This window comes from Hyla sarda, chromosome 11 (genome assembly GCF_029499605.1).
Source record: "Hyla sarda isolate aHylSar1 chromosome 11, aHylSar1.hap1, whole genome shotgun sequence".
Classification (NCBI taxonomy): Eukaryota; Metazoa; Chordata; class Amphibia; order Anura; family Hylidae; genus Hyla; species Hyla sarda.
In genome coordinates, this window is record NC_079199.1 from 33,090,366 (window position 1) to 33,115,835 (window position 25,470).

A 25,470-nucleotide genomic window follows, 5' to 3' on the forward strand; every position below is an offset into this window, starting at 1 on the left:
ATTTTTTCTTCTCTGCATCTTATCGGTCGGGATTGGTTCACTCCTCTTCCTGGGACCCAGGCTCAGCAGCTGGCTCTTCTTCTTGGTAACCCACTTGTTGGGTTTATATGCGAACTTTCCGTTCGCTTCCGGTAAGCGGCCACTACCTAAGGGCGATTGCAACCCAAGGACGGTGCTCGTCACTCATATATCCACTTATTGTTTGTGGTAACGCGCACAAGGCGCCCTCTTTGGTCTCCTATTTTCTTTATTTCCTACCTATAGGGCAGGGTCACACACGGCGCATCAACAGGGTATTTCCTGCTGTGAATGCCCCCATGGCAGTCACCGAGGGACTGCAGAGTGAGATACGCAGCAAATTTGCCCCATATGACCCTCCCATAAGCAGCGTTTGTAGGTGAGAACATCTTTGTAATTAAGTGCCATATGAAATACATATGTGATACAGTGGGATATGGAAGACAACATATTCTTGTGCTTTATGTAATACAAAAGTGTGAATAAATCTTTACAGCAGTGGTCTCCAACCTGCGGACCTCCAGATGTGGCAAAACTACAACTCCCAGCATGCCCGGACAGCCATTGGCTGTCCGGGCATGCTGGGAGTTGTAGTTTTGCAACATCTGGAGGTCCGCAGGTTGGAGACCACTGCTTTACAGCATGAAGGTGGATGCCCCATACATACATGTTGCCCCAGTGAGGACCCCCAGCATAGTGCATCTGGTTAAAGCACTAGACTTGAGAATAGAAGTTCTCATCTCTGGATAGATGGTTGTATCCGACAGTGGGAGAAGCTGGAATTGTCTAAAAGGGAACCCTCCTAAGATATGGGCACAGGTTGTCTGTAACCTGCACAGAAAAAAACACTTAACCTAAATAACATCTTCATTTGTTTAAAGGGGTACTCCGGTGGAAAACAATTTATTTTAAATCAACTGGTGCCAGAAAGTTAAACAGATTTGTAAATTACTTCTATTTAAAAATCTTAATCCTTCCAGTACTTACCGGCTGCTGTATGCTACACAGGAAGTTCTTTTCATTTTGAATTTCTTTTGCTGACACCTCTGTCCATTTCAGGAACTGTCCAGAGCAGGAGCAAATCCCCATAGCAAACATATGTTGCTCTGGACAGTTCCTGATATGGACAGAGATGTCAGCAGAGAGCACTGTGGACAGACAGAAAAGACATTCAAAAAGAAAATAATTTCCTCTGTAGGATACAGCAGTAATTTACAAATCTGTTTAACTTTCTGGAACCAGTTGACACCAGTTGACCAGTTTTTCACCGGAGTACCCCATTTAAAAATAACATTTTTTAAATATAATACTTATAATAATATAATATTTTTTTTAATATAATAATTATTTAATATTATAATTTTTTCCCTCCTTATTCCAGGTGAGCAGCTGTGACCTGCTGGTTGTGAGTGCGGGTCAGTTGTCTGTGAACAGGGCCATCGGCATCATTCAGAAGCTATGGGCTGCTGGCATTATAGCTGAGATAATGTACGACTGGTCTGAGGTAAGTGGCAGCCATTATGTTATCATGTACCAATAGTTCATGTCCTTGTGACCATGGTCTGGGGTTTGCCCATTATGAACAGGTAGTTACCACATCATGGTGCGCATCCTCCTCACGCTGATCCCACCTTGCTCGTGGGCACAGGGCATTGACTGTAACATACACAGCCTTAACTTTGTTTTAAAGGTAAAGATCTCCGCTATTGAACCTTTTTAAATTCAATGCAAATTGTGGCATTTAGAAGGAGCGACTTACGGGGGACGTCCTGTTTGCATTATAAGGAATAGCTGTGTTGTGATGGGGGCCCCATGCATCGTATTCTGTTCTACATACTTTTATTTTACCACTTTAAAAAAATCTCAAACTTTTTAACCAAATTATTGCGTTTAAAATCCCTCTATTTTGACGACCTATACCTTTTTAATTTTTCCGTATAATTTTTATTGATACCACATTTGCATATATGAAACTTTTAATAAATATTTTTTTTTTACATTTTCTTGCAATATTATGTGACAAACAAGCAGCAATTTTGAAAAAAATTTTTTTTTTACGTTTACGCCGCTCACCGTACAGGATCAATAACATTTTATATTTTGATCGGAAATTTATGCATGCGGCGATACCAAATATTTTTATTATTTTTTTTTTTTTTGTTATTACACTTTCTGGGGGGGGGGGGGGGGGGAATGGGACAATTGACATTTTTATTGGGGGATGGGTTTTTTCTAATTTATATCAATCATTTGATCATTTGATTGCTAATACTGTTCAGTGCTATGCTTGATCTCAGACCAGAGCAGAAGACCCGTGGAAGGCAGCGGAGGCAGGTGAGGGGACCTCCGTCTGCCATTATGGATGATTGGATCCCCGCGGCAGCGCCAAGGGCGTTCCTATAATCCATTTTACCGATTGCACTGCCGCAGATGCTATTATCTCTATTGATCATGGTATCTGAGGGTTTAATGGCACACATCGCTGATGTCGGCCATTACCGGTGGGTCCCTGGCTGCCATGACACGAGCACCACTCCAGTGCTCGCGGTCATGTACAAGAAGTAAATGTATGTTCTGGTGCGTTAAGTACCAGGGCACCAGGAAGTACATTTACGTCCTGTGTCATTAAGGGGTTAAGATATTTTAGCTTTTCCATCTGGAACTTAGTTCTGACGCCTATACAGTTTCTCACCTCTTTTTGATTAAAGGAGTACTCCGGTGAGCACTTTTCCCATTTTATCCCGTCCGGGCTGCAAAATAAAAGAAAACACACTTTCTCTTACCTGTCAACGAGCCCCCGGAGCTCCGGTACAGGTGTTCGGTCCCCGGCTGTATTCTTCTTTCTGTTAGCCCGGCACGTCACACGGAGCTTCAGCCTATCACTGGCTGAGGCGGGACATCGCTGCGGCCGGTGATAGGCTTAAGCTCCGTGTGACGTTCCGGGCTGACAGGAAGTAAGAAGAATGCAGCCTGGGGACCGAACACCTGTACCGGAGCTCCGGGGGCTTGTTGGCAGGTAAGAGAAAAATTTTTTGTTTTATTTTGCAGCCCGGACGGGATAAAATGAGAAAAATGCGCGCCGGAGTACTCCTTTAAGTAAGTGTGGCTGGGCTATTGTGCAATGCAATCCAGGCCTTCTCATTGAAAACATTCCTTGTAAAACTTTTTTTTATTTTTTTTATTTGTTTTTTGGGCAACAATGTTATGAGGTCACTGGAATCAGATTTTTATCAAAGATAATTTCTAACTTTTCTTCCTTGTCCAGTCACAGGATGAGCTCCAGGAACACTGCAGATTGTCTGGGATTCCTTTTGCTGCTATTGTCTCTGATAAAGAAGGAAGTCACGTCAAGGTAAGAGAGATCCAGTATGTACATATATGAATGTGCAGATGTTCTCGGTTTGGTAAAACAGTCCTGGAAAGATTTACTGGACATGCTGGTGTGACGTCACAACATACCATATTTACAGTATATGATCATATTGGCCCAGATTTATCAAACTGTGTGAGAGAAATGATGGAGAGATTATTCCACAGCGACCAATCACAGCTCAGCTAATGAGTTCTGGTAAAGTGAAAGCTGAGCTGTGATTGGTCGCTGTGGGAAAATTACTCCATTTTTCTCTCTCATACAGTCTGATAAATCTGGGCCATAGACTTTAAAGGTAAATTCCTAATCCACTAAAGGGGTTTTCTGGGCTAATATAAACGGTACCAGTTGCCTCTGTTCCCTGTATAGTGGTGCACTGCGTAATGGCAGATGTGCTTATGTTCAAGTAAACAGGAGCTGAGCTGCCGTGAGTGGAGCCGACTGCTATGGTCCCATTCACTGTGTACTGTGGTGAACCAGTGCTAGACGGGGGCGTCCGTGACATTCATCATCCATAGGGCCATTGTAGAAAAAAGAAAGTGCTGACTGAATAAAGTTATGTCAGCAAATTCCAACTTAGAGGTCTGACGGGCACTTTTGTCTTCTGTCAGGTTATTGGGGACCTCTGAGTGTTTTATGGTATATGCCAAGAACATTTCCCAGTGTATACACCTAGTTACAAGGCATTAAAAGGGTACTCCGGAGGAAAACTTTTATTTATTTATAAAAAAAAATGTAAATCAACTGGTGCCAGAAAGTTAACCAATTTTGTAAATTACTTCTATTAAGAAATCTTAATCCTTCCAGTACTTATTAGCTGCTTAATACTATAGAGGAAATTATTTTCTTATTGGAACAAAGTGCTCTATACAGACATCATGACCACAGTGCTCTCTGCTGACATCTCTGTCCATTTTAGGAACTGTCCAGAGTAAAAGAAAATCCCCATAGCAAACATATGCTGCTATGGACAGTTCCTAAAATGGACAGAGATGTCAGAGCAGAGAGCACTGTGGTCATGATGTCAGCAGAGAGCTCTGTGTTCCAAAAAGAAAATAATTTCTTCTGTAGTATTCAGCAGCTAATAAGTACTGGAAGAATTAAGATTTTTTTAATGGAAGTAAATTACAAATCTGTTTAACTTTCTGGCACCAGTTGATAAAAAAAAAAAAAAAGTTTTCCACCGGAGTACCCCTTTAATCTTCAAGCTGTGGCTTTCCAGCTGTTGCAGAACTATAACTCCTGGTAGGAAAATAAAGCAGGATGAAGTGTCAAATTTAGGATGTTGTTTGATCAGAAGCAGACAGGAGGCAGAACTGAAGGGACGTTAGTACAATTTACAGAAATGAAGTCCGCAGTGTGGTAGAGTGCAACGATGGATTTACTTTCTTTCTTTCTTTCTTTTTATAAATATGAGAACAATTTTGGGTTAAATTGTCTGGAACAGGATCTTATAAACCTGACTACGTAGAAAGTTTGTCTTCCACTTGGTAATGATTCAGCATCTGCAGCTGTTCTTACACTGTTATTATGATGTGTTTGGCTCCCAACAGCTGAAAGCATTCGAGAAGGAGCGTCAGACGGAGAAGAGGATCCTGGAGTCGGATCTTGTGGATCACCTGTTACAAAAGCTCCGACTCAGAGGGCAGGAAGAGAGAAATAACAGGTGCACGTGTGGGAATGTTAAAGGGGTATTCCAGGAAAACCTTTTTTTTTTTCTTTATATCAACTGGCTCCAGAAAGTTAAACAGATTTCTAAATTACTTCTATGAAAAAACCTTTATCCTTCCAATAATTATCAGTTGCTGAAGTTGAGTTGTTGTTTTCTGTCTGGCAACAGTGCTCTCTGCTGACATCTCTGCTTGTTTCGGGAACTGCACAGAGTAGAAGAGGTTTGCTATGGGGATTTGCTTCTATTCTGGACAGTTCCCGAGACATGTGTAATCAGAGAGCACTTAGACAGAAAAGAACAACTCAACTTCAGCAGCTCATAAGTACTGAAAGGATTAAGATTTTTTTAATAGAAGTAATTTACAAATCTGTTTAACTTTCTGGAGCCAGTTGATATATAAAAAAAAGTTTTTTCCTGGATAACCCCTTTTAAGGCCTGGTTCACACTGGGCAGGTTGTTGCAGTGTTTACCAGACAAAATAGGGGATTTCTGGCCATAAGGGTTAATGTTTGAGCATATCATTCTTTGTGACAAAATATGGTAAAAAAAATTCCTGTCAATAACACTGTGTACACTTTATGACAACACTGCTAGGCATGACGGGGTTGTGGACAAGGAGTTCAGACCTGACTCCTGGAACTAAGTTGTTTCCCGAGAAGACTGGGTCACAGTCACCCCCCCCCCCCCCCACCCCCTCAAGTCTTTTCATTATAATTATTCTCCATGTTGGTTCCACTTCTATTTTTGTTGAGGGAAACAGCGAGTGATGTAGTGGAGGTGTCACTGTTATATGTAATGTAGCATAAAAAGATATAGTACGGTATACTGCACTCACTGCTAGTCTTTAGAGATGAGCAAACTTACAGTAAATTCAATTCGTCACGAACTTCTCGGCTCAGCAGTCAATGCCTTTTCCTGCATAAACTAGTTCAGCTTTCAGGTGCTCCCGTGGGCTGGAAAAGGTGGATACAGTCCTAGGAGACTCTTTCCTAGGAATGTATCCACCTTTTCCAGCCCACCGGAGCACCTGAAGGCTGAACTAATTTACGCAGGAAAAGTCATCAACTGCCGAGCCGAGAAGTTCGTGATGAATCGAATTTACTGTAAGTTCGCTCATCTCTACCAGTCTTGTGAGTCAAAGCTCTTACATGGAGTGATGTAGTGGAGGTGTCACTATTATATGTAATGTAGCCTAAAAAGATATAGTACGGTATCCTGCACTCACCGCTAGGATTGCGACTCGAAGCTCCTACATGGAGTGACCGGCGTACCGCCGGTCACTCCATGTAGGAGCTTCGAGTCGCAATCCTAGCGGTGAGTTCAGGATACCGTACTATATGTTTTTATGCTATTTGCTGATGGTTGTCCTTGGTTGTTCCTAGCACCTCCGGACTTCATATTAAGACTGTTCTGAATTAGATAATAGTGGTGTCGCCTTTCTTCTCCTAAGGCACATTATATGTAATTTTTTGCGATTTTTTTTTTTTTTCTTTCAGAGAAATGGTGGACACTCTGTCTGGGCAGAACCTGAAGGGATGTTTAAGCACACAGAGTAAGTACTGAGCTGCTGCTCTGGGAATATTCTATTGTACGGATGGGCAGTGTGTGGCGCCATGATTACATTAGTCTTCCTGGTGAATGCCGTCTCCTGATACAAACACAAGTTGTTGTGGACAATGCGGCTCATTCATCCTTATGATTCAGTTTGGTTACATTTAGGTCACATGCCGGTTACTTGTTTGTTCATTGTTTTATCTGTAAAAATGGTGTCCTTAGGCCTGAAGGGCTTTTATTGGGAGATTCAGAATAAAATGTTAGTTTTGTTACTGGGTTCATGGAAATCTTACTACTTTATCTGTCCAGCACAGATGGGCTTCAAATCTTATTTAAACAGTCTTATATACTTGTTATTGTGTAGGCTTTATATAGAAGAAGAGGAATCCTATTTTACTTGTGGTTATATGATCTATAAGTTTACTTTGCTTAGGTGTTTTTTGGCATCTGCAGTGTATGGCTTCATATATATATTTTTATTTATAGAGGTACTCCCGTGACAATTTTTTTTTTTTTTTTTTTTTTTTTTTTTTAAATCAACTGGTGCCAGAAAGTTAAACAGATTTGTAAATTACTTCTATTAAAAATCGTAATCCTTCCAGTACTTTTTATTGGCTGTATACTACAGAAGAAATGCTTTTCCTTTTGGATTTCTCTGATGTCACGACCACAGTGCTCTCTGTTGTCCATTTTTGGAACTGTCTAGAGTAGGAGAAAATCCCCAAACATATGCTGCTCTGGACAGTTCACAAAATGGACAGCAGAGGTAAGCAGAGAGCACTGTGTTCATGACATCAGAGAAATCCAAAAAGAAAAGCATTTCCTCTGTAGTATACAGCCCCTAAAATGTATTGGAAGGATTAAGATTTTTTTAATAGAAGTAATTTACAAATCTGTTTAACTTTCTGGCACCAGTTGATTTAAAAAATAAATAAATAAAAGTTTCCACGGGAGTATTCTTTTAAGGGGGCAGGGTATACATTGTGAATATTCAATCTGAATATTCATTCAACTTCATACAAAAGAGTGACTTCCTAAACAAATGCTAACCGTACAATATATGCCACAGGGCGATTAAAGGGAATGTCACCGCTATTGAAACATGTTTTTTCTAATCTGTTTCTATTTTTTCTTAGCTGAGCTCTGCTTATAGCATTTAGAGTTATGCTTAGGGCATAGGAGACAAACTGGAGGGGAATCCTTGACTTCTATGGAACAGTTTTCTAGGCATGCTTTGTGACCTTTGCATGGAGGTGAAGGAAGCTGTGACCATCACCTATTGTAAATGGCCTAATCCCATCTTATCTATAGAATGGTGTCACCTTTGCTTGTGATCCTGCCTGTGATATAAGATGGAAGAATGCTATGATTTTCCCTATAGTACAGTATGTCAGCTTATTATTAGCCATAGTGGCCGGAATGAAAACTACAGCAGTTTATTTTTATACTGTAGATAGAAAAGGATAGAGGACAAGATGCCTGTTTGTGGGGGTCCCGCCACGTCACGCTCCGCCCCCTGAATGCAAGCCTATGTGAGGGGGCATCACAGCTTTCACACCCCCTCACATAGGCTTGCATTGAGGGGGCGGAGCGTGTCGTCACACAGGGGTGGGGCCGTGACATCACTATGCTCCGGCTCCCGTGATCGCCAGTAATCAGACCCGGAGCGAACACTCTTCGGGGACTGATTCTAACTGGGTGCTGCGTGCAAGATCACGGGGGTCCCCAGCGGTGGGACCCCCACGATCAGGCATCTTATCCTCTATCCTTTGGATAGGGGATAAGATGTCTTAGCGCCGGAGTACCCCTTTAATCTAAAAGTTGCCTTTTACTGCTGGTGTACACGATGAATGGTGTTTATTTTTTGAGCTTGTACTGGTCTATAGATTGATACTAGTGTTGGCAGGCGTCATTACCCCTGCATCAAATGTTTTCAGGGAAAAAAGTGTCCACAGAAAGGTTTTATGAGATTTAATTCAGGGTTTACAGAATTTTTTATTTTTCTGTTCTTTGCTTTGTTTAAACAGAATGTCAGCTGTGTGTATATGATAACCCGAGTTCATTCTCTGGATACGTTGTATTTTGACAGGCCAGTTTGAGCCGCACAGCAGCGCAGTAATCCCAAGTGTCAGTGTCGTGGCTCCAGAAAGGTTATCTGCCAGTGTAAGAAGGCGTTATGAAGCTCAGGTAACCATAGTTTGCTCCAGGGGCCAAATGGTTTCCTATATTCACTTTGATAACGCTTTGCTTAGCAGCTATGTTATGTAAAATCTTTGGACGAGATTTATCAAAACCTGTGCAGAGGAAAAGTTGCCCATAACAACCAATCAGATCGCTTCTTTCGTTTTTAACAAGGCCTCTGCAAAATGAAAGAAGTGATTTCTGCAAAATGAAAAAAGGGTTTCTTTATAAATACCGACCCTGTCAATCAAAGCTGACACAGCCAGACATTGAGGAGAGACACCTTAATAACAAGGGTAATGGTAACACCCACTTGTCGACTTACTTATATTTTTAGAAACCATAATAAAAGCAGTGTGGGCGGAGATGGTTGAGTCTTCGTCTAGTGAATGACTCTCTTATGGGGACATGCTTCATCTCAATATAGAATTGTCTGTGCCCAGTAGCTGATAAGGGCAAGTTCACTCTGCACTTTTAGCAGCTTCCCATAGCATTCAATGGGATTCCACCAGGACAGTTCAAGCTGTGGGAATCTTGCTGAAATAATGAACATGTTAATTATTTTGGCAGAATTTTGCACTGGCTGCATTACTACAGCTCTGCCCAGTCATAGCGCCAATTGATATGGATGCTGCCCGCTGCCCTCAGAATGTCTGTCCAGAATTTCTCAGTGTAAACTGGTCCTAAGGATAGCAGTGATTTTGTCACCATTATACGGTTTTATACTACATTAAAGGGGTACATTAAAAACATTAAAAATCAACTGGTGCCAGAAAGTTAAACATATTTGTAAATTACTTCTATTAAAAACATTTTAATCCTTCCAGTACTTATTAGCTGCTGAATACTACAGAGGAAATTATTTTCTCTTTGTAACACAGTGCTCTCTGCTGACCTCACGAGCACAGTGCTCTCTGCTGACATCTCTGTCCATTTTAGGAACTGTCCAGAGCAGCATATGTTTGCTATGGGGATTTTCTCCTACTCTGGACAGTTCTTAAAATGGACAGAGATGTCAGCAGAGATAACTGTGCTCGTGATATCAGCAGAGAGCTCGGTGTTCCAAAAAGAAAAGAATTTCCTCTGTAGTATTCAGCAGCTAATAAGTACTGGAAGGATTAAGTTTTTTTAATAGAAATAATTTACAAATCGGTTTAACTTTCTGGCACCCGTTGATTAAAAAAAAAAAGTTGATTTTAACAAAAATAAAAAGCACAGAATCATGAATACCTTTACCATGCCAAGGGACATCTCTGTATCTTTGCTTCTGAAGTCCTGGCTTGTTAGTTGTGCTTTATGCATTATCTAATTCCTGTAGTAATGCTGCAAGCAGATAAAATGAACTACAGGCTTACGGGTCAACACGATCTGTGCCAATCACCAGGTCCGCATATCGGGCATATCAGTGTATACAGTGTTTCTGAGCTATGTCCTAGTAGATTAACTGGATTCAGTTATACATGAAGCCGAGGTCATGTAGTGCAGGTTTCATCTGTATCATGGAGTATATGTATTTTTAAACCAGAACACAATTGGGGGGGGGGGGGGGAAAGCTAAACATGAAAATAAAACATGTCACCTGCACCCGCAAAAACTGGAGTACCCACATATACACTGGTGGCAGCAGTCAGTGCACAACCCTCATCCATCAGAAACTGCATTGACACAGAATATAAATGTGGCTCATGTGTCTGTAAGAAACTGTTCACAACACAATATGAGCAGTTCCGGGCAAATATGTCAGACTTATCTGTTGAGCTTCATTGGCCCGACACAAGCCTAGAGTGTCCTTTTGATATACAGTGGGAAAGTATGCATCAGTGTAAGTCAGTGCTTCCCAACCAGGGTGCCTCCAGCTGTTGCAAAACTACAACTCCCAGCATGCCCGGACAGCCAAAGGCTGTCCGGGCATGCTGGGAGTTGTAGTTTTGCAACAGCTGGAGCACCCTGGTTGGGAAACGCTGGTGTAAGTAATAGTGTACCTGAATATTCTATACAGAGGTATCCAGTAAAAAAAAAAAAATTGTTTTCTTTAAAAAGGTAAATGCCTATACTAGTGTTTCCTAACCAGTGTGCCTCCAGTAGGCATACTGGGACTTGTAGTTTTGCAACAGCTAAAGCCACATTGGTTGGGAAACACTGACCTACACAGTGGTATAGAGGGAAACCCTGCAATGGAAGGCTTAAAGGGGCATTCCTGGAAAAAACTTTAATTTTTTTTAATTTTATCACCAGGCTACAGAAAGTTAAACAGATTTTTAAATTACTTCTATTAAAAAAAAATCTTAACTATTGGAAGGATTATCAGCTGATGAAGTTGAGTTGTTCTTTTCTGTCCGGCAACCGTGCTCTCTGCTGACATCTCAGCTGGTGTTGGGAACTGCACAGAGTAGAATAGGTTTGCTATAGGGATTTGCTTCTATTCTGGACAGTTCCCGAGACACGTGTCATCAGAGAGCACTTAGACAGAAAATAACAACTCAGCTTCAGCAGCTGATAAGTACTGAAAGGATTAAGATTTTTTTTAATAGAAGTAATTTACAAATCTGTTTAACTTTCTGGCACCAAACTACAACTCCCAGCATGTTGGCTGTCCGGGCATGCTGGGAGTTGTAGTTTTGCAACAGCTGGAGGCACCCTGGTTGGGGAAACACTGATGTAGAGTGTAATGTTCTAGTCTAGTGGACATGGACGCCTAAGAGACAGCTCTGTTATGGACGACAACCAGTCTGTGCCGATATTTAGAAGCTGTATATATGTGTGTAGTACAGTCAATCTGATGAAGGGGTAGTTTCACCCCGAAACACGTCATTGTTTTATTGCTTTACATAAAATAGAGTTGCTGCACTTTGCTACTTTATGACCCTAGTGTGACTACTTCCTCTGGGATCCTGAGCACCTGCTGCCAAGGTAAGTTTGCCGCAAGTAAGCCAAAAACATAACCAAAAAATAAAGTAGGAATAACTGCACACAGTGATAAATCTCCCCCTTGGTGTCTAAATATTTGACATGTCTGGATTACATGCCACATGTATTATCTCTTAAAGGGGTACTTCGGGGAACAAAACCCATAACCCATTCTTTCCCTCTCACCAACCTATTTATTTGTCTAAATAGCATTCATTAGCTATATAGAGCAATTTCCTTCTTTCAGCTGTCACTTACATGCAGGGAGTGAGAGAAAGACATTAGAATCTGACCCTGCTTGTCTCTTTGCAATGAGACCTAGCCCCCACCCTCCTTCAAGACAAACACCACGTGATTTCTGTCTTCACAGCCACACCTCCCATCCCCCTCCCTCTCCCTGTGTGAGGATCTTGCCGGCAGAGAAGTCTCTGCTGTAGATCTTAACACTGACTGCTGTCATTCAGAGTATAGCATAATTTATTGTTGGAGGGAAGGATGGTTTAAAAAATAAAATAAAAAAAACATGTAGTGTGTGCTGCTGACTGTGTTTACAACAACACAGCATGCACACAGATAGTAAAAGCAATAGGCTGACAGTCATGACATAGAGCCGCACTGACTGCTGGGAGTTGTAGTCTGGGCTGCAAGCAAGGAAAATTAATATTTGGGAGACAACAGGGGACACAGAACAGGGATTGTGGTGGCTTTGGGGCATTTTTATTTTTCTTAACTTCCCCGGAGCACCCCTTTAAGTACGCCTTAGAGCTTCAGAAGACCCACCATTCCCCATGACATTGTATTTTACATGATGCTAGTTTTGTGGGTGCAGCACCTAAAAATAGAAAAGAAAAACAAAACCTTTTAAATATATGGTTCTATTTAAAATATCAAAAATAAGAACTTCATCCTAGCCATTGTTCACGCAGGATTTTGTTCTATTTTACAGGTTCTTGCAAAACTTCAAGCTTCTATCACAAATTTTCAACAAAGAAATACAGAAATTGAAATTTTGGCTGTAAGTAAACACTGTTGTATGTCAGGGATTTGCGTAGCCAGGGCTTCTAAACATTGCGGAGTGCTGAGCTTATAGAGGAATGTTCACTTTATTACATCTATCCAGGGGTTGGACAAAATAACTAGAACACACCTATTTTTACATAGCGCTCTTCCTGACAAATGGGTCATCATTGAGAGCTCCCATTGTTTAGTGTCATGTAGCTTATATCACTTTATTACTTGTTAAAGGCATGTGATATACAGTAACCCCCCGACCTACGATGGCCCCGACATATGATAAAATCGACATACGATGCTTTTATATGTCGGGGCCATCGCATTAACTGCTATCAGACAGCGCAAAATGCTTAAGCTGCTGTCGGATAGCAGTTTAAGCATCCCGGACAGGTTCACTTACCTATCCCCGCTGCTCTGGGTCCACTTCGCGATCCTCCGGCATCTTCTGCATCTTCTCCGGGGTCCGGGCCTTCATTTTCTGGCGTCGTTATTACGTCGCTGCACAGCAATATAATAACGTCACCAGAAAGCGAGGCCAGGACACTGGAGAAGATGCGGAAGAAGCCGGAGGATCCCGAAGAAGACACCGGAGCAGCGGGACAGCATTAGGAGCCCCTGGGACAGCATTGTGAGCAGTGAGGACGCGGTCCAGAGCGGCGGGGACAGGTGAGTATTAAATGCACTTATTACATTGCACGAATCCCTCAACATACGATGGTCGTTTGGAACGAATTACCATTGTACGTTGAGGGATCACTGTATCAGCTTTGCAGAAGAGAAGGATGTCCAGGCCGGTATGAAATGGAGCTTTAGTTTTCATTCCTTTTACATCACAGCACCGCACTTGGAAATGGGTCAAATCCCTACACATTTCTGACACTTACACAATGAGGGGAATTTATCAAACTATTTAGACAGCTTTTTTTGTCTAAATTTGTCACATGAAAAGATGCAGGCTGACCCCGTGTGACATTTTCTGCGACATTTCATTTAGAATGTATTACATGTCATTACCATGAAGTGACGCAGAAATGTTGCACAGGCCAGATTTAGAAGTTGTCACAGGGCAAGTCAACCTTACTCTATAGAACTCTGTGACAGTTGTCTTAACGCCTGTGCAACATTTTATACAATTGTCGCACAGCCGCCATTTACTCTGCGACTTTTTGACTGTGTAATTGATTCAGCATCCGCAAAGTTTATTAAATTAAATAAATTTGGTGCACATCCACAACTTTTGCCGCTACATATTTAAGTCCTTTTAAATTCACACCAGTAAATTCCCCAATGTCCCTAATTATGAGTGTCACATAACACTGGAGTCCAGGCTTTTATAGAGACTAATCAACAGGTAACAATTTCTTCTGGTGATTTCAATCTCACTGGTTTCTGGTACAATGTAACAGCTCAGCACATAAGAGATTTTAAAGGAATATTGTCAGCCGATTCACCCACAATAAATTCAATACACGGTGTTATCGTGTGGGTGAACAGGAGGAGTCCAACGAGGGGTCACTTAAATATGTCCAGTCGGTCTTCAGATATGTCCCTCAGAAGATCCTCTGCTAAATGCAATGAGACTCACACAGTGGGGGCGGGGCTTCACCGACTATTTACATATTCATTGTCTGTGCCTACACATCCTAGTGAAGTGGAGTCACAGACAATGAATTTAGCATATATATCACTGGACATATCTTGGTGTGGGTGAACAGGCTGACTATGCCCAGGAAATAATTACAGAGCTTGAGGTGAACTGGAAGAATCTGTGCCGCTATGTATATCTATCTGCATGTGATTGGTCAGACCGGACAGAGATCCAAGGGGAATAATTGTTGGTGTGAGCCTGTTAGGGGTGTCTGTCCAGGAGCCTCTAAGGGGGGGGGTCTGTCCAGGAGCCTTGTAAAGGGGGGGGGGGTCTGTCCAGGAGCCTTGTAAAGGGGGGTGGTCTGTCCAGGAGCCTTGGGAGGGGGGGGGGGGGGGGGGGTGGTGGTCTGTCCAGGAGCCTTGGGAGGGGGGGGGGGGGGGGGGGTGGTGGTCTGTCCAGGAGCCTTGGGAGGGGGGGGGGGGGGGGTCTGTCCAGGAGCCTTGTAAAGGGGGGGGGGTCTGTCCAGGAGCCTTGTAAAGGGGGGTGGTCTGTCCAGGAGCCTTGGGAGGGGGGGGGGGGGTGGTCTGTCCAGGAGCCTTGTAAAGGGGAGGGGGGTCTGTCCAGGAGCATGATCACACATCTGTATATAGAGACCAGCAAAACATCTGCAGTCAGAAGTAGCTATAGCTGAAAGTAAAAGCTTGATGAAAAAGGAAGGAGACAAGTTGAATTGTAGCCAACAAAAAACACAAGTACAGCCCCTCAAATTACTGCAGATTTGGATTCAAGTTTAAGGGCACCAGTATTTATTTTTTGGCTACAATTTGATGAAGTGCTCTTCTATCCCTGGTATGAAGCTTTCACTACTGATACTTCTGTCGGTAGATATAGTGTACAGAGATATGACCAAGGAAACCGTAGCCCTCAACACCCCTATAAACTCAAATCCCAGAGGTGACGACCCGGTGACCACCAACAATCATTGCCCTTGGAACTCAAACTAATTTTAAGAAGTTTATTTGTATTAGGTGCATGATATGTCAATCAGCAGCGATATAAGCTACATGACTGAGAAATAAAGGGGTGTTACTTGTAATGGGATGTGTGTCAGTCAAGTTGAACTTTTCCTTTTGGCCAAACCTTGTTCATCTTAATAAGCCATAGTTATTTAGTGGTGGTCTACGCACAACCTATACTTTACTGGCTAAAGCGATGTTCACACGGTGGAATTTCCGCAATTCAGCACAAAGCTTCGCTCGGCTGAACTGTGGAATTTAAGCCCCTTCAATGGTATTCCGCTGCTGAATTCTGCAAAATAGAACACTAGTCTTATATTTGTGTAGAGATGAGCGAACTTACAGTAAATTCGATTCGTCACGAACTTCTCGGCTCGGCAGTTGATGACTTATCCTGCATAAATTAGTTCAGCCTTCAGGTGCTCCGGTGGGCTGGAAAAGGTGGATACAGTCCTAGGAAAGAGTCTCCTAGGACTGTATCCACCTTTTCCAGCCCACGGGAGCACCTGAAAGCTGAACTCATTTATGCAGGAAAAGTCATCAACTGCCGAACCGAGAAGTTTGTGACGAATCGAATTTACTGTAAGTTCGCTCATCTCTATTTATGTGGAAAGCTAAATTTCCGTGGCGGAATGCCAGCTGCGGGTGTTCTACAATGTCAATAGGACAGCGGGATCCAATTCAAGTAAATGTACAGTAAACTTCAGTGGAATTTCTAACAGAATTCTTTTGCAGAATTCTGCTTTTTGAACATCAGTAGAAGAGCTGCTAAACTAGTACATGGATTGCAGGATAAAACTTACCAGGAAAGGTTAAAGGACCTTAACATGTATAGAAGAAAGAAGAGACAGAGGGGAAATGATAGAGACTTTTAAAAACATAAAGGGAATCAACACGGTAAAGGAGGAGAGGAGATTTATAAGAAGAAAAACTACCACAAGAGGACATTGTTTTATATTAGAGGGGCAAAGGTTTCGGCAGTAATATCAGGAAGTATTACTTTACTGAGAGAGTAGTGGATGCATGGAATAGCCTTGCTGCAGAAGTGGTCGCTGCAAATACAGTGAAGGAGGTTAAACTTGCATGGGATAAACATAAGGCTATCCTTCATATAAGATAGGGCCAGGGACTATTCATAGGATACAGATTATTGGGCAGACTAGATGGGCCAAATGGTTCTTATCTGCCGACACATTCTATGTTTCTATGTTTTACACTGCTTTATGCAGAGCCTGCTTACTATAAGGCTCCTGGTGCCGAAGTCAAAACCACCCTTACACCTCCGTTCACCTAACAGAGGACACAAGTGTGTCATTTTGGTATCAGTCAGGCTCGCATATTAGTAAATCCTTTTATTTGTTGTATGGATGAAAAATAAAATACATGTTTGAAAGAACCAGCAGTAAGAAAACAATAGAATTAAGACCATTTCTATTTCTAATTTAAGGCAATTACTAGAACTTTATTTTTCTAGGTTGATTTACCAAAAGAAGCAATACAAAGTTTATTATCATTGGAGGTATGTAATATTGAGTGTGTTCATTTTAAGGGAAAAAAAAAGCTTTAGCATTATCAATAATAATGTGCAAGTATTAAAAGTAGTTTCTCTGTTTCATAGTAAATTGCAGTTAATAACAAGCATTATGGGAACCTGCCAGATTCGCTAGCCTCTATAAGCCCTCCCCAGTACCTGTTAAATGTAGGACACTGGGCCCATAAGCTTCCTCTGATCATGTACTATGGTAAGAAACACTTTAATCATGCCCCCCTCTGCCAGGTAAGTAGACATTGGGGTGGATCTGTAGCACATGTAGTCACCCTGCCCTCCTGATTGACACAGTGGGCACCGTGCACTTCATACAAAGCCTGGTATTCAGCGTGTCAGTCAAGTTAATGCTGGAAGGCAGACGGGCAGTGTGAATGTATGCACTTCGGTTCCACCCCATGCCTAATTACCAGGGAGTTTGGTTTAATTTAAAGTGTTTATTACCATAGTGCCGCATCACAGGAACCTTATGGCCCAGCACCCGAATGCTGTGATCTACATCTAAAAGGGTAGTGGGGAGGGATTAGAGTTATTAAAAATTCTGGAGAACCCCTTTAAACATATGAGCACCCACTTTATTTTTATTTTTTAGTTCCACAGAATATTGCCTAAATTCTGCTGCCTGTAAAGTTTTTTGTCTAAATTTGTTATGTAGGAAAGTCTACATTATTGATAATTCCTTTACAGTTTGTAGATGAACAAGCATTTAATGCATCGGTGAAGCAGCTCATGTGTAAACTGCCGAAACAGAGATATCTGAAGCAAATCTTTGATGAAATTTATACTATAAAGATAGAGAAGCGGTAAGTGTTACTCCACAGTAAGTATCTTTGAATAGGGGATAAGATGTTTTCTGGTAGAGTACCCCTTAAAGGATGGGGGATAAGATGTCTGATCACAGGGGGCCCACCGCTGGGGACACAAACTTGGAGCTTCAGCGTTTGTGATGTCACGCCACGCCCCCCTCCATTCATGTCTATGGGAGGGGGTGTGGCAGTACATAGTCACACCTCCTCCCATAGACATGAATGGAGGGGGCGTGGCGGCTGAAGTCGCCAGTCATCTGCTACGGAGCAGAGTTCTCTTTGTGCACCAGATGACTGGGAGGCCACAGCAGAGATAGCGGGGGTCCACAGCGATTAGACATCTTATCCCCTATCCTTTGGACCACTTTAATCTCCTTCATGTGCTGTACAAAAAAAAGTCAAATGGGGGGAATAAATTTAATTTCTAAGAGGAAAGCTGGCTTTTTTTTTTTTTTTTACGCTAAATCTCCACAGTATAAGAAAGATGTCTGAACGCAGGGGTCTAACCACTGGGACCCCCGCAATCTCTGGTCACGCACCCCAGCAGTCTAAACGTTTGTTTGGAACGCTGCTGTGCTAGGCTTCGGAGTAGCCATAGCCGTCACACCCCCTCCTTTAAGCTCTATGGGAGAGACTGAGATGCAGCATTTGTGAATCTCCCCTAGAGATATTTGGAGGGGTGTGTCGGATACAGCTTTGGTAGACTGTAAATCCGGCACAGAGATTGCTCCGTGCATGCAAACTAACTGGGGCGCTAGGGGATAAGATGTCTAAATACCGGAATATCCCTTTAATGACAAAATAAACTGCTGGAAAAGTCGGAAGACGACAAGCAAACGTTGGGGGTGAATGAAGTCAATGTGTAACATAGTATAGACACTCTATAATCAGGGTTTCTCAACCAGTGTGCCTGCAGCTGTTGCAAAACTACAACTCCAAGCATGCCCGGACAGCCATCGGCTGTCCGGGCATGCTGGGAGTTGTAGTTTTGCAACAGCTGCAGGCATGCTGGTTGGGAAACACTGTCCTATATGATGCTGCTTCTTTTAAGAAAGGGTCACATAAAATATTGTAAACTTGTAATTGAATTTTCAAATTACCTGCATCTGCACAATAAAATAAATGTATATTCTAATACATACATGTCCATTTTCGGGTTAATGTATTTACTTCAGCCGTCTGCTCTCTTCTCAGGGTGCCGATACTGATGCTGTACAGTTATCGAGACGATTATTACAAGACTCTCTTCTAAGTCATCTCCAGCATTAGATGGACGTGCAATCTAACCATATAGTATGCTCAGGCTTGAGGATCCTTGTGCCGTTACCGGGTGAACCCCAATTTCGTACATTAACAAAAATTTCAGGACTCGTGGGACCAGCCATATTGTTGAATCCCTGAACCTCAATGACTGTAAGAAGGGGCTATTGTGAGTCCCGCTCTGCTCATACTGTGAATGCTCGCCTAGGAGGACTATAGCAGCACGGGGTATTTTACACGCCGACACTGCTGCATCTCTTTTTATTTACAAAAAGATATAGGAATGTTTAGCTTTATTGTTTTGTATACATTCCTATTAAGAAGCCTGTAAATATAAATTTTTAACAAAAAGTATTAGGTTAGAAATCTATAGGAACAGTGGTCATCTTATCTACCAGTCATTTATTGTCTCTTTAAGAGGCTTTTTAAATCACGTTTTAGGGATATATGGGAATACCGTCAAAAAGGTATTCCACCATACACCACCGCATGCTCAGAGCTCAATAGAGTAAATATAATCTGTGACTACGTTTGGTCTGTTTCATGCTGGGATGTGTTTCATTTGTGGGACAAAAAAGATGAAGCGTAGACTAAGCAAATAAAACACATAGGGGGAGATTTATCAAAACCTGTGAAGAGGGAAAAGTTGCCCGTAGCAACCAATCAGATTGCTTCTTTCATTTTTAGGAAGGTCTGTGAAAAATGAAACGAGCAATCTGATTGGTTGCTATGAGCAACCTCTGCACAGGTTTTGATAAATCTCTCCCATAGTGGTGTAAAACAGACCAATAATCACAAGTAGAATGTTTGGTCAATTGGATCTTCTGAGTATAGGTGATTTGGTGGTCTCCCAACATATTTGTGGCGTACAGCCATTACGTGATGTGAACAGCCCCTGGGAGGTATAAAAACGTTTCATGGAGTAAACACAAATTGTGACAAATCTATTGCATTTGTATTATAATGTTTATAGAATACAAAGTAATAAAACACCTCTAAGTGCCAAATGTTAGGTTCAAATGAAAAATTCACAATTTCTTTTACATGATCTATGACTTACTGGCTGAATCTGGTTTTACAGTGGGCTGCAGGCAGGCAGTGCTACTTATAGGAATCGGATCTTGGTTAATGCATAAAATCTGCAGAAAGGTAAAGGCTCGTATATAAAAGCAGTTTAAAAAAAAATTGGTAAAATGGTATTAGACTTGGCTCTAATTCACTTTAATAGAACCGAGTTGCAATACCATACACAGCGTGAGGACAAATGTGGTGGTTTTATTTTAAGAAATCAGCTGTTTTTCTAGTTCTGGAGGATCCATTTAAAGTGGACCTGGCAGTAGCCTTTTTAATATGTAAAAGCAGCTCAAGTGTCCTGCATTCCCCAGCATGGCAGGAACCCATTGGTTGCTGGTAGGTCACTTAAAAGGGGAACTTGTACTTTTCTAATCCTCCAACCCAAGGGCTGTCTATGGGAGAGCTGGAGATACACAAGCATAAAAATCTTTGGGGTACCGGGCAGGAGATTGCAGGCGGTCCCATCAGTTGGATTTCCCCCTCCCCGCGATCAGACACATCACCTATCCTGTTGATAGGGAATAAAAAGAAAAGTACCAGAGAGTTCCCCTATAAGTCTTTGTTTTTCAGATGCCAGGCCCCATGCATTAACCAGTTAGATAAATTCCCTTTTAAAATCAAGTCTTTACCAAATAATATATGGTAAGGATGTGTTCACACATTTGCATTTTTGCTTTGTTTCTCTAATTTACATAATTAAACCCTAAATTGTCTGTGTGAGATCTACCAGGTGATAAGGGTTGCCAGCCCCAAAAGGATTGTTTATGGCATGAAAGACCGGTGCAAAATTATATTTTTCCAACTACGGGTCAAACCAATCTCAGGGCATTTAGAAAACCCCATGCTAGTTTACAGATTTGAATTTCTAAAATAGAAACTAAAGAATGGCTCAACAGAGGGAGGTGCTGGAGGCAGCAATACAGGACACTGTCCAATGGAGTATGAACAATCTATGCAAAAATACAACTACATGTGTTTAATTTCATTTTTGACTGTGGTTTAAAAATGCAAATGTGGGAACATGGCATACATCAAAAATGCCAAACAATTTAGAAAAGTAGATTTTCCTTTTAGATTTACCATAAAATCACTCCCAGAGCTTCTATTGGGGGGGGACACCGGACCTGTTTGCCGCTAGGAGACTGACACTAGGCAAAAAAAGAAAAAAAAAATTGAGTGTCGGCAGCTCCCAGCAGGCTATACCCACCTCCTGGCTCTGAGCAACTCAGTTTAGTCCCAAAGGAGAACAGACCAAGAAAGGAACAGTCTGAACAAAAACCCAGACAAAAAAGGAACCAACCACAAAGGGGAAAATTTTTTTTACATTAAGTGTAAAAAAAACAACACTTTTCTCGAGCGCTTCATTGGGCGACACAGGACCATGGGACGTCCTAAAGCAGTCCCTGGGGAGGGAAAAACAAGCATTCATGCCGCATGCAAGACCCTGTGACCCAGACCCGCGGCTGGATGCAGAATGCAAAAGTGTGAACACGGTAAAACTTGGCTAAGGTATGCAAAGACTACCAAGTCGCCGCCTTTCAAATCTGCAGAGCCGAAGCCCCGTGGCTGACTGCCCAGGAAGCCCCCACCGCGTGGGTGGAGTGAGCTGTCACTCGAAAGGGGGGGCACCTGACTATAAGTCTCCAAAATGGCAGAGCGTATCCAGGGGGAGATAGTGGCCTTGGAAGCCCCTTGCGTCTCCCATCAGGAAGAACAAAAACAGTCACACCTCCGGAGGGAAGAAGTGACCGACAAATATATCCGAACTGCCCAAACCAAGTCCAGCTTTTGAAGCCAGCGTTCCCGCGGATGAGACGGGGACAGGCAGAAAAAAGGCAACACGATCTTCTCGTTCAAGTGAAATGAAGTCCCAACCTTGGGTTGAAAGGAAGGTACAGGCCGAAGGACCACCTTGTCTTAGTGAAGCACCAGTAAAGGGGAACGGCAAGAGAGGGCAGCAAACGCCGAATGGACGTGATGGCGACAAGGCAGGCCCCCTTCCAGGAAAGACATCGAAGGAACCTGCCCATGAGGCTCAAAAGGAGTGCCCTTCAGAGCATTCAAAATGAGGTTGAGGTCTCAAGGGGCAGTGGGGGACTGGAACGGAGGGATCTTGTGAGCCACACCCTGCAAAAAAAAAAAAAAAAAAAAAAAAAATGTGCACATAAAGGTCGGCAGCAAGGGGGTGTTGGAAGAGAACAGAAAGTGCCAAAACCTGCTCCTTCATAGGTAGGGGAGAGCGAAGGGGGTCCAAGGAACTATGAGAGCGTCCACTGCCAGGACCAGGGGATCTCGCGACCTGGAGACAAAGCAAGGGACTTTCCTTTCCTTATAAAGTCTGCTTCCCAATAGTCGATCCCAGGAATGTGAACCACTGATATGGCTGGAACGTGAAGTTCCGCCCAAGAGAGGATCTTCGACACTTCCCTCATGGCCGCTGAGCTGCAAGTGCCACCCTGGTGATTGATGTATGCCACTGCTGTGGCGTTGTCAGTCTGCACCCGTACCGGAAGACCCCGCAGCTGGCGACTCCAGTGAAGAAGGCACCGGAAGATCGCACAGAGCACCAAAACATTGAAGGGTAGGCCAGACTCCAATAGGTCCAACGGACCTGGACCGTTTTGTCCCAAAAGACCCCCCCCCCTCTTGGGTGGTTGATACTGACCAGATTCTGCTCCAGGGAGGGTGCCTTGATGAGTAGGTCATCCAGATAGGGAGTGGAGGAGAGCCACCACTGCCTTCGTGAAGACTCAGGTGCAGTCGCCAGCTTGAAGGGCTGGGAAGATAGGAACGTGCAAGTAGGTGTCCCGTATATCCAAGGAAGAGAGGAACTCCCCCGGATCCATGGAGACGACAACTGACCACAGGGATTCCATCCAGAAATGTCGCAGCAGCACATGACGGTTTAGAAGCTTCAAGTCGAGAATGGGCCGGACAGTGCCGCCTTTCTTAGGAACTTGAGTAGAACCCTGAAAAATTTTCCTGAGGAGGGACTGGCACTTTCACTTCCTGGGACACCTGAAAAGCTGCAGCAAGATCGGGAGACCGAGGGGGGCAGGAACTGAAAAAAAAAGATCTTGGGGGAATAAAAGAGAATTCGATTTGATATCCCTGGAACACTACCTGACAAACCCAAGCATCCTGAACATGCGCTAGCCAAACTTCCCGAAAGAGGGACAGGCGACCGCCCACCCAAGGGGAAGACTTGGATGGGGACGCACCCTCAGGCAGTGGGAGGTTTGCAAATCCCAGACTTTGAAAAGGGGCAGTTGGAGAGGGGGCCCCGATTTCCAGGAGGGGCGACACTTGAAGGACGGCGCCCTGCTATCCTGCAAGGTCGACGGTTTGTCAGAGCGACCCGAAAAACAAAAAAAAGGAGCAAAAATAAATCTTCCGCCACGAGTCTGAGCGGCGCGGACGATTTTGGCCTCAGAGACGATCTCATCTAGGCGCATTCCAAAGAGAAGAGACCCCAGAATGGGAAGCTCAGTAAGGGAACGCTTAGAGGCCACATCAGCATACCAAGCCTTAAAGGGGTTGTGCGCTGCCCTGCCTTTCGGAGCTCCGCTCGCAGCGTCCAGAAGTTCATTACTCCGAACGCTGTGTGCGGGCTTCCGTGTTCGCGGCCACCCCCTCGTGACGTCACGCCCGCCCACTCAACCAAAGTCTATGGGAAGCGGTCGTGCCCCCTTCGTTGAGGGGGTGGGTGTGACGTCACGAGGGGGCGTCCGCAAACACGGAAGCCCGCACACAGCGTTCGGAGTAATGAACTTCCGGACGCTGCGAGCGGAGCTCCAAAAGGCAGGGCAGCGCACAACCCCTTTAAGCCATATGGAGGGCCAAAGAGCCACTAGATTGCCCGAGGCAAAGGCAGCGCAGCAAGCTGACTCCAAGGAGGCCGAACAGAGGTAGTCCCCTGCATTGGCAATTTGCTGAGCTAGATCTGCCAAATCTCCAGGGGATGCATCCGCTAAAATTCCCTGATGCAATTGACCGGCCCAAACTGAAAGGGCCTTGGATACTCAAGTAGAGGCAAAGGCTGGCGCCAAAGCTGAACCTGACGCCTCAAAAGTAAATTTTGCCAAGTTCTCAATGCGCTTATCAGAGTGATCTTTAAAAAGGAGGCTGCAGCAGAGTAGTGGATTTAGACAGCCGCAAAACAGGAGGGTCCACCGTAGGAGGTGAAGACCACTTAGTAACCAGGTCCTGAGGAAAGGGAGCCCAAAGCTTCTTAGCCCCATGGAAGCGCATGTCAGGGTGCTCCCAGGCCGTCTCCAACAGCTCAACAAATTTAGCATGTGGGCTGAAAACTTGGGGCGTCTGACGAGCACAGCACAGCAAAAGGATACTTCAGGAACTGCACCTGAAGTTCCTGGGTCCTGCAGATGGAAGGTATCCCTGACTGCCGACACCAGACTATCCACCACCAGTTGATTTAAAAGAAAAAAGGTTTTCACCGGAGTACCCCTTTAAGCCAGCTCAGCTGGCAAACAGGAGAAAATGGGGGACCCGGACCCAGGGTCACCGCCAGGCGCTGGTCGCTGACTAGGAGGGGGTTAACGGCCCATCCAGCAATGCACAGTGCCCCTAGCTCGCAGGTGGGGGGGGGGAAGAATCAGGCAGCGCCATGCTCCAGTCGCCCCACACTAGAGGAAACAACAAAAGGAAAGAAAAAAACTAAACTAGAGACTTGGAAAAGAACTAAAGAAATAAGACCAGGTCTGGAGAACTCCAGACCTGTGTGTCTGCTGCTGACACTAAGCTAAAACTGGAGTTGCTCAGAGCCAATAGGCGGGTATATCCTGTGTGTTTTCTTGTCAGCCTCCTAGCGGCAAGCAGCATAAACCCATGGTCCTGTGTTCCCCCCAATGAAGCGCTCAAGAAAAATTAAATGCATCTTGGAACTAGGTAGTCACATGACCTCTCTCATTCAGCAGCTCATTGTTAGTGTGTGATTACCCTGTGGAGTTAGGGATTGTATAGCATATGATCCTTCAGATCTGAAAGTATTATGATTTTAGGCCATCATTGCCAGCTTGGCAGGGATCCCTGCTGTTTGAAGGAGCCGCACAGCTTCATCATTGTAGGTGTAGCATTTTAAAACTTAATTAGAGCAGTGTTTACAAACCAGGGTGCCTCCAGCTGTTGAAAAGCCAACTCCCAGCATGCCCTGACAGCCTTTGGCTGTCCAGGCATGCTGGAAGTTATCATTTTGCAATAGCTAGAGGCATCCTGATTGGGAAACACAGTAGTAGGGTAAATGCTGAAGCTTCTTCCTCTGCTCCTATGAAGAGTATGGCAATTGCAAGTTAACACGAGTGCCCCGCTGATCAGCGAGGGTGCCGGGAAGATTTGGGGCTCCTAAGGCTGGGTTCACACTACGATTTGTAACTACAGTTCCCGTATACGGCTGGGAGGGGGGGGGGCAGGGCTTAATCACGGCACCCGCACTCAGCCGTATAGG

The 25,470-nt window shown here is 43.8% G+C and overlaps 1 protein-coding gene across 2 annotated transcripts in view; it reads left to right on the plus strand.

Moving 5' to 3' along the window:
• Positions 1 to 19,005, plus strand: part of EIF2AK4 (eukaryotic translation initiation factor 2 alpha kinase 4) — a 92,908-nt gene extending 73,903 nt beyond the window's left edge. The window contains exons 31-39 of one of the 2 annotated variants that reach the window (XM_056546558.1): positions 1,400 to 1,522; positions 3,284 to 3,370; positions 4,942 to 5,054; positions 6,557 to 6,612; positions 8,704 to 8,801; positions 12,649 to 12,717; positions 16,795 to 16,839; positions 17,554 to 17,669; positions 18,867 to 19,005. In XM_056546558.1, the coding sequence (XP_056402533.1) occupies positions 1,400 to 1,522; positions 3,284 to 3,370; positions 4,942 to 5,054; positions 6,557 to 6,612; positions 8,704 to 8,801; positions 12,649 to 12,717; positions 16,795 to 16,839; positions 17,554 to 17,669; positions 18,867 to 18,924 (765 nt within the window). In that variant the 3' untranslated portion in view covers positions 18,925 to 19,005. Of the gene's footprint in view, positions 1 to 1,399; positions 1,523 to 3,283; positions 3,371 to 4,941; positions 5,055 to 6,556; positions 6,613 to 8,703; positions 8,802 to 11,632; positions 11,872 to 12,648; positions 12,718 to 16,794; positions 16,840 to 17,553; positions 17,670 to 18,866 lie in introns of those variants that run through there. The other variant, XM_056546559.1, reaches the window with a different exon arrangement.
• The last annotated feature ends 6,465 nt before the right edge of the window (positions 19,006 to 25,470 follow it).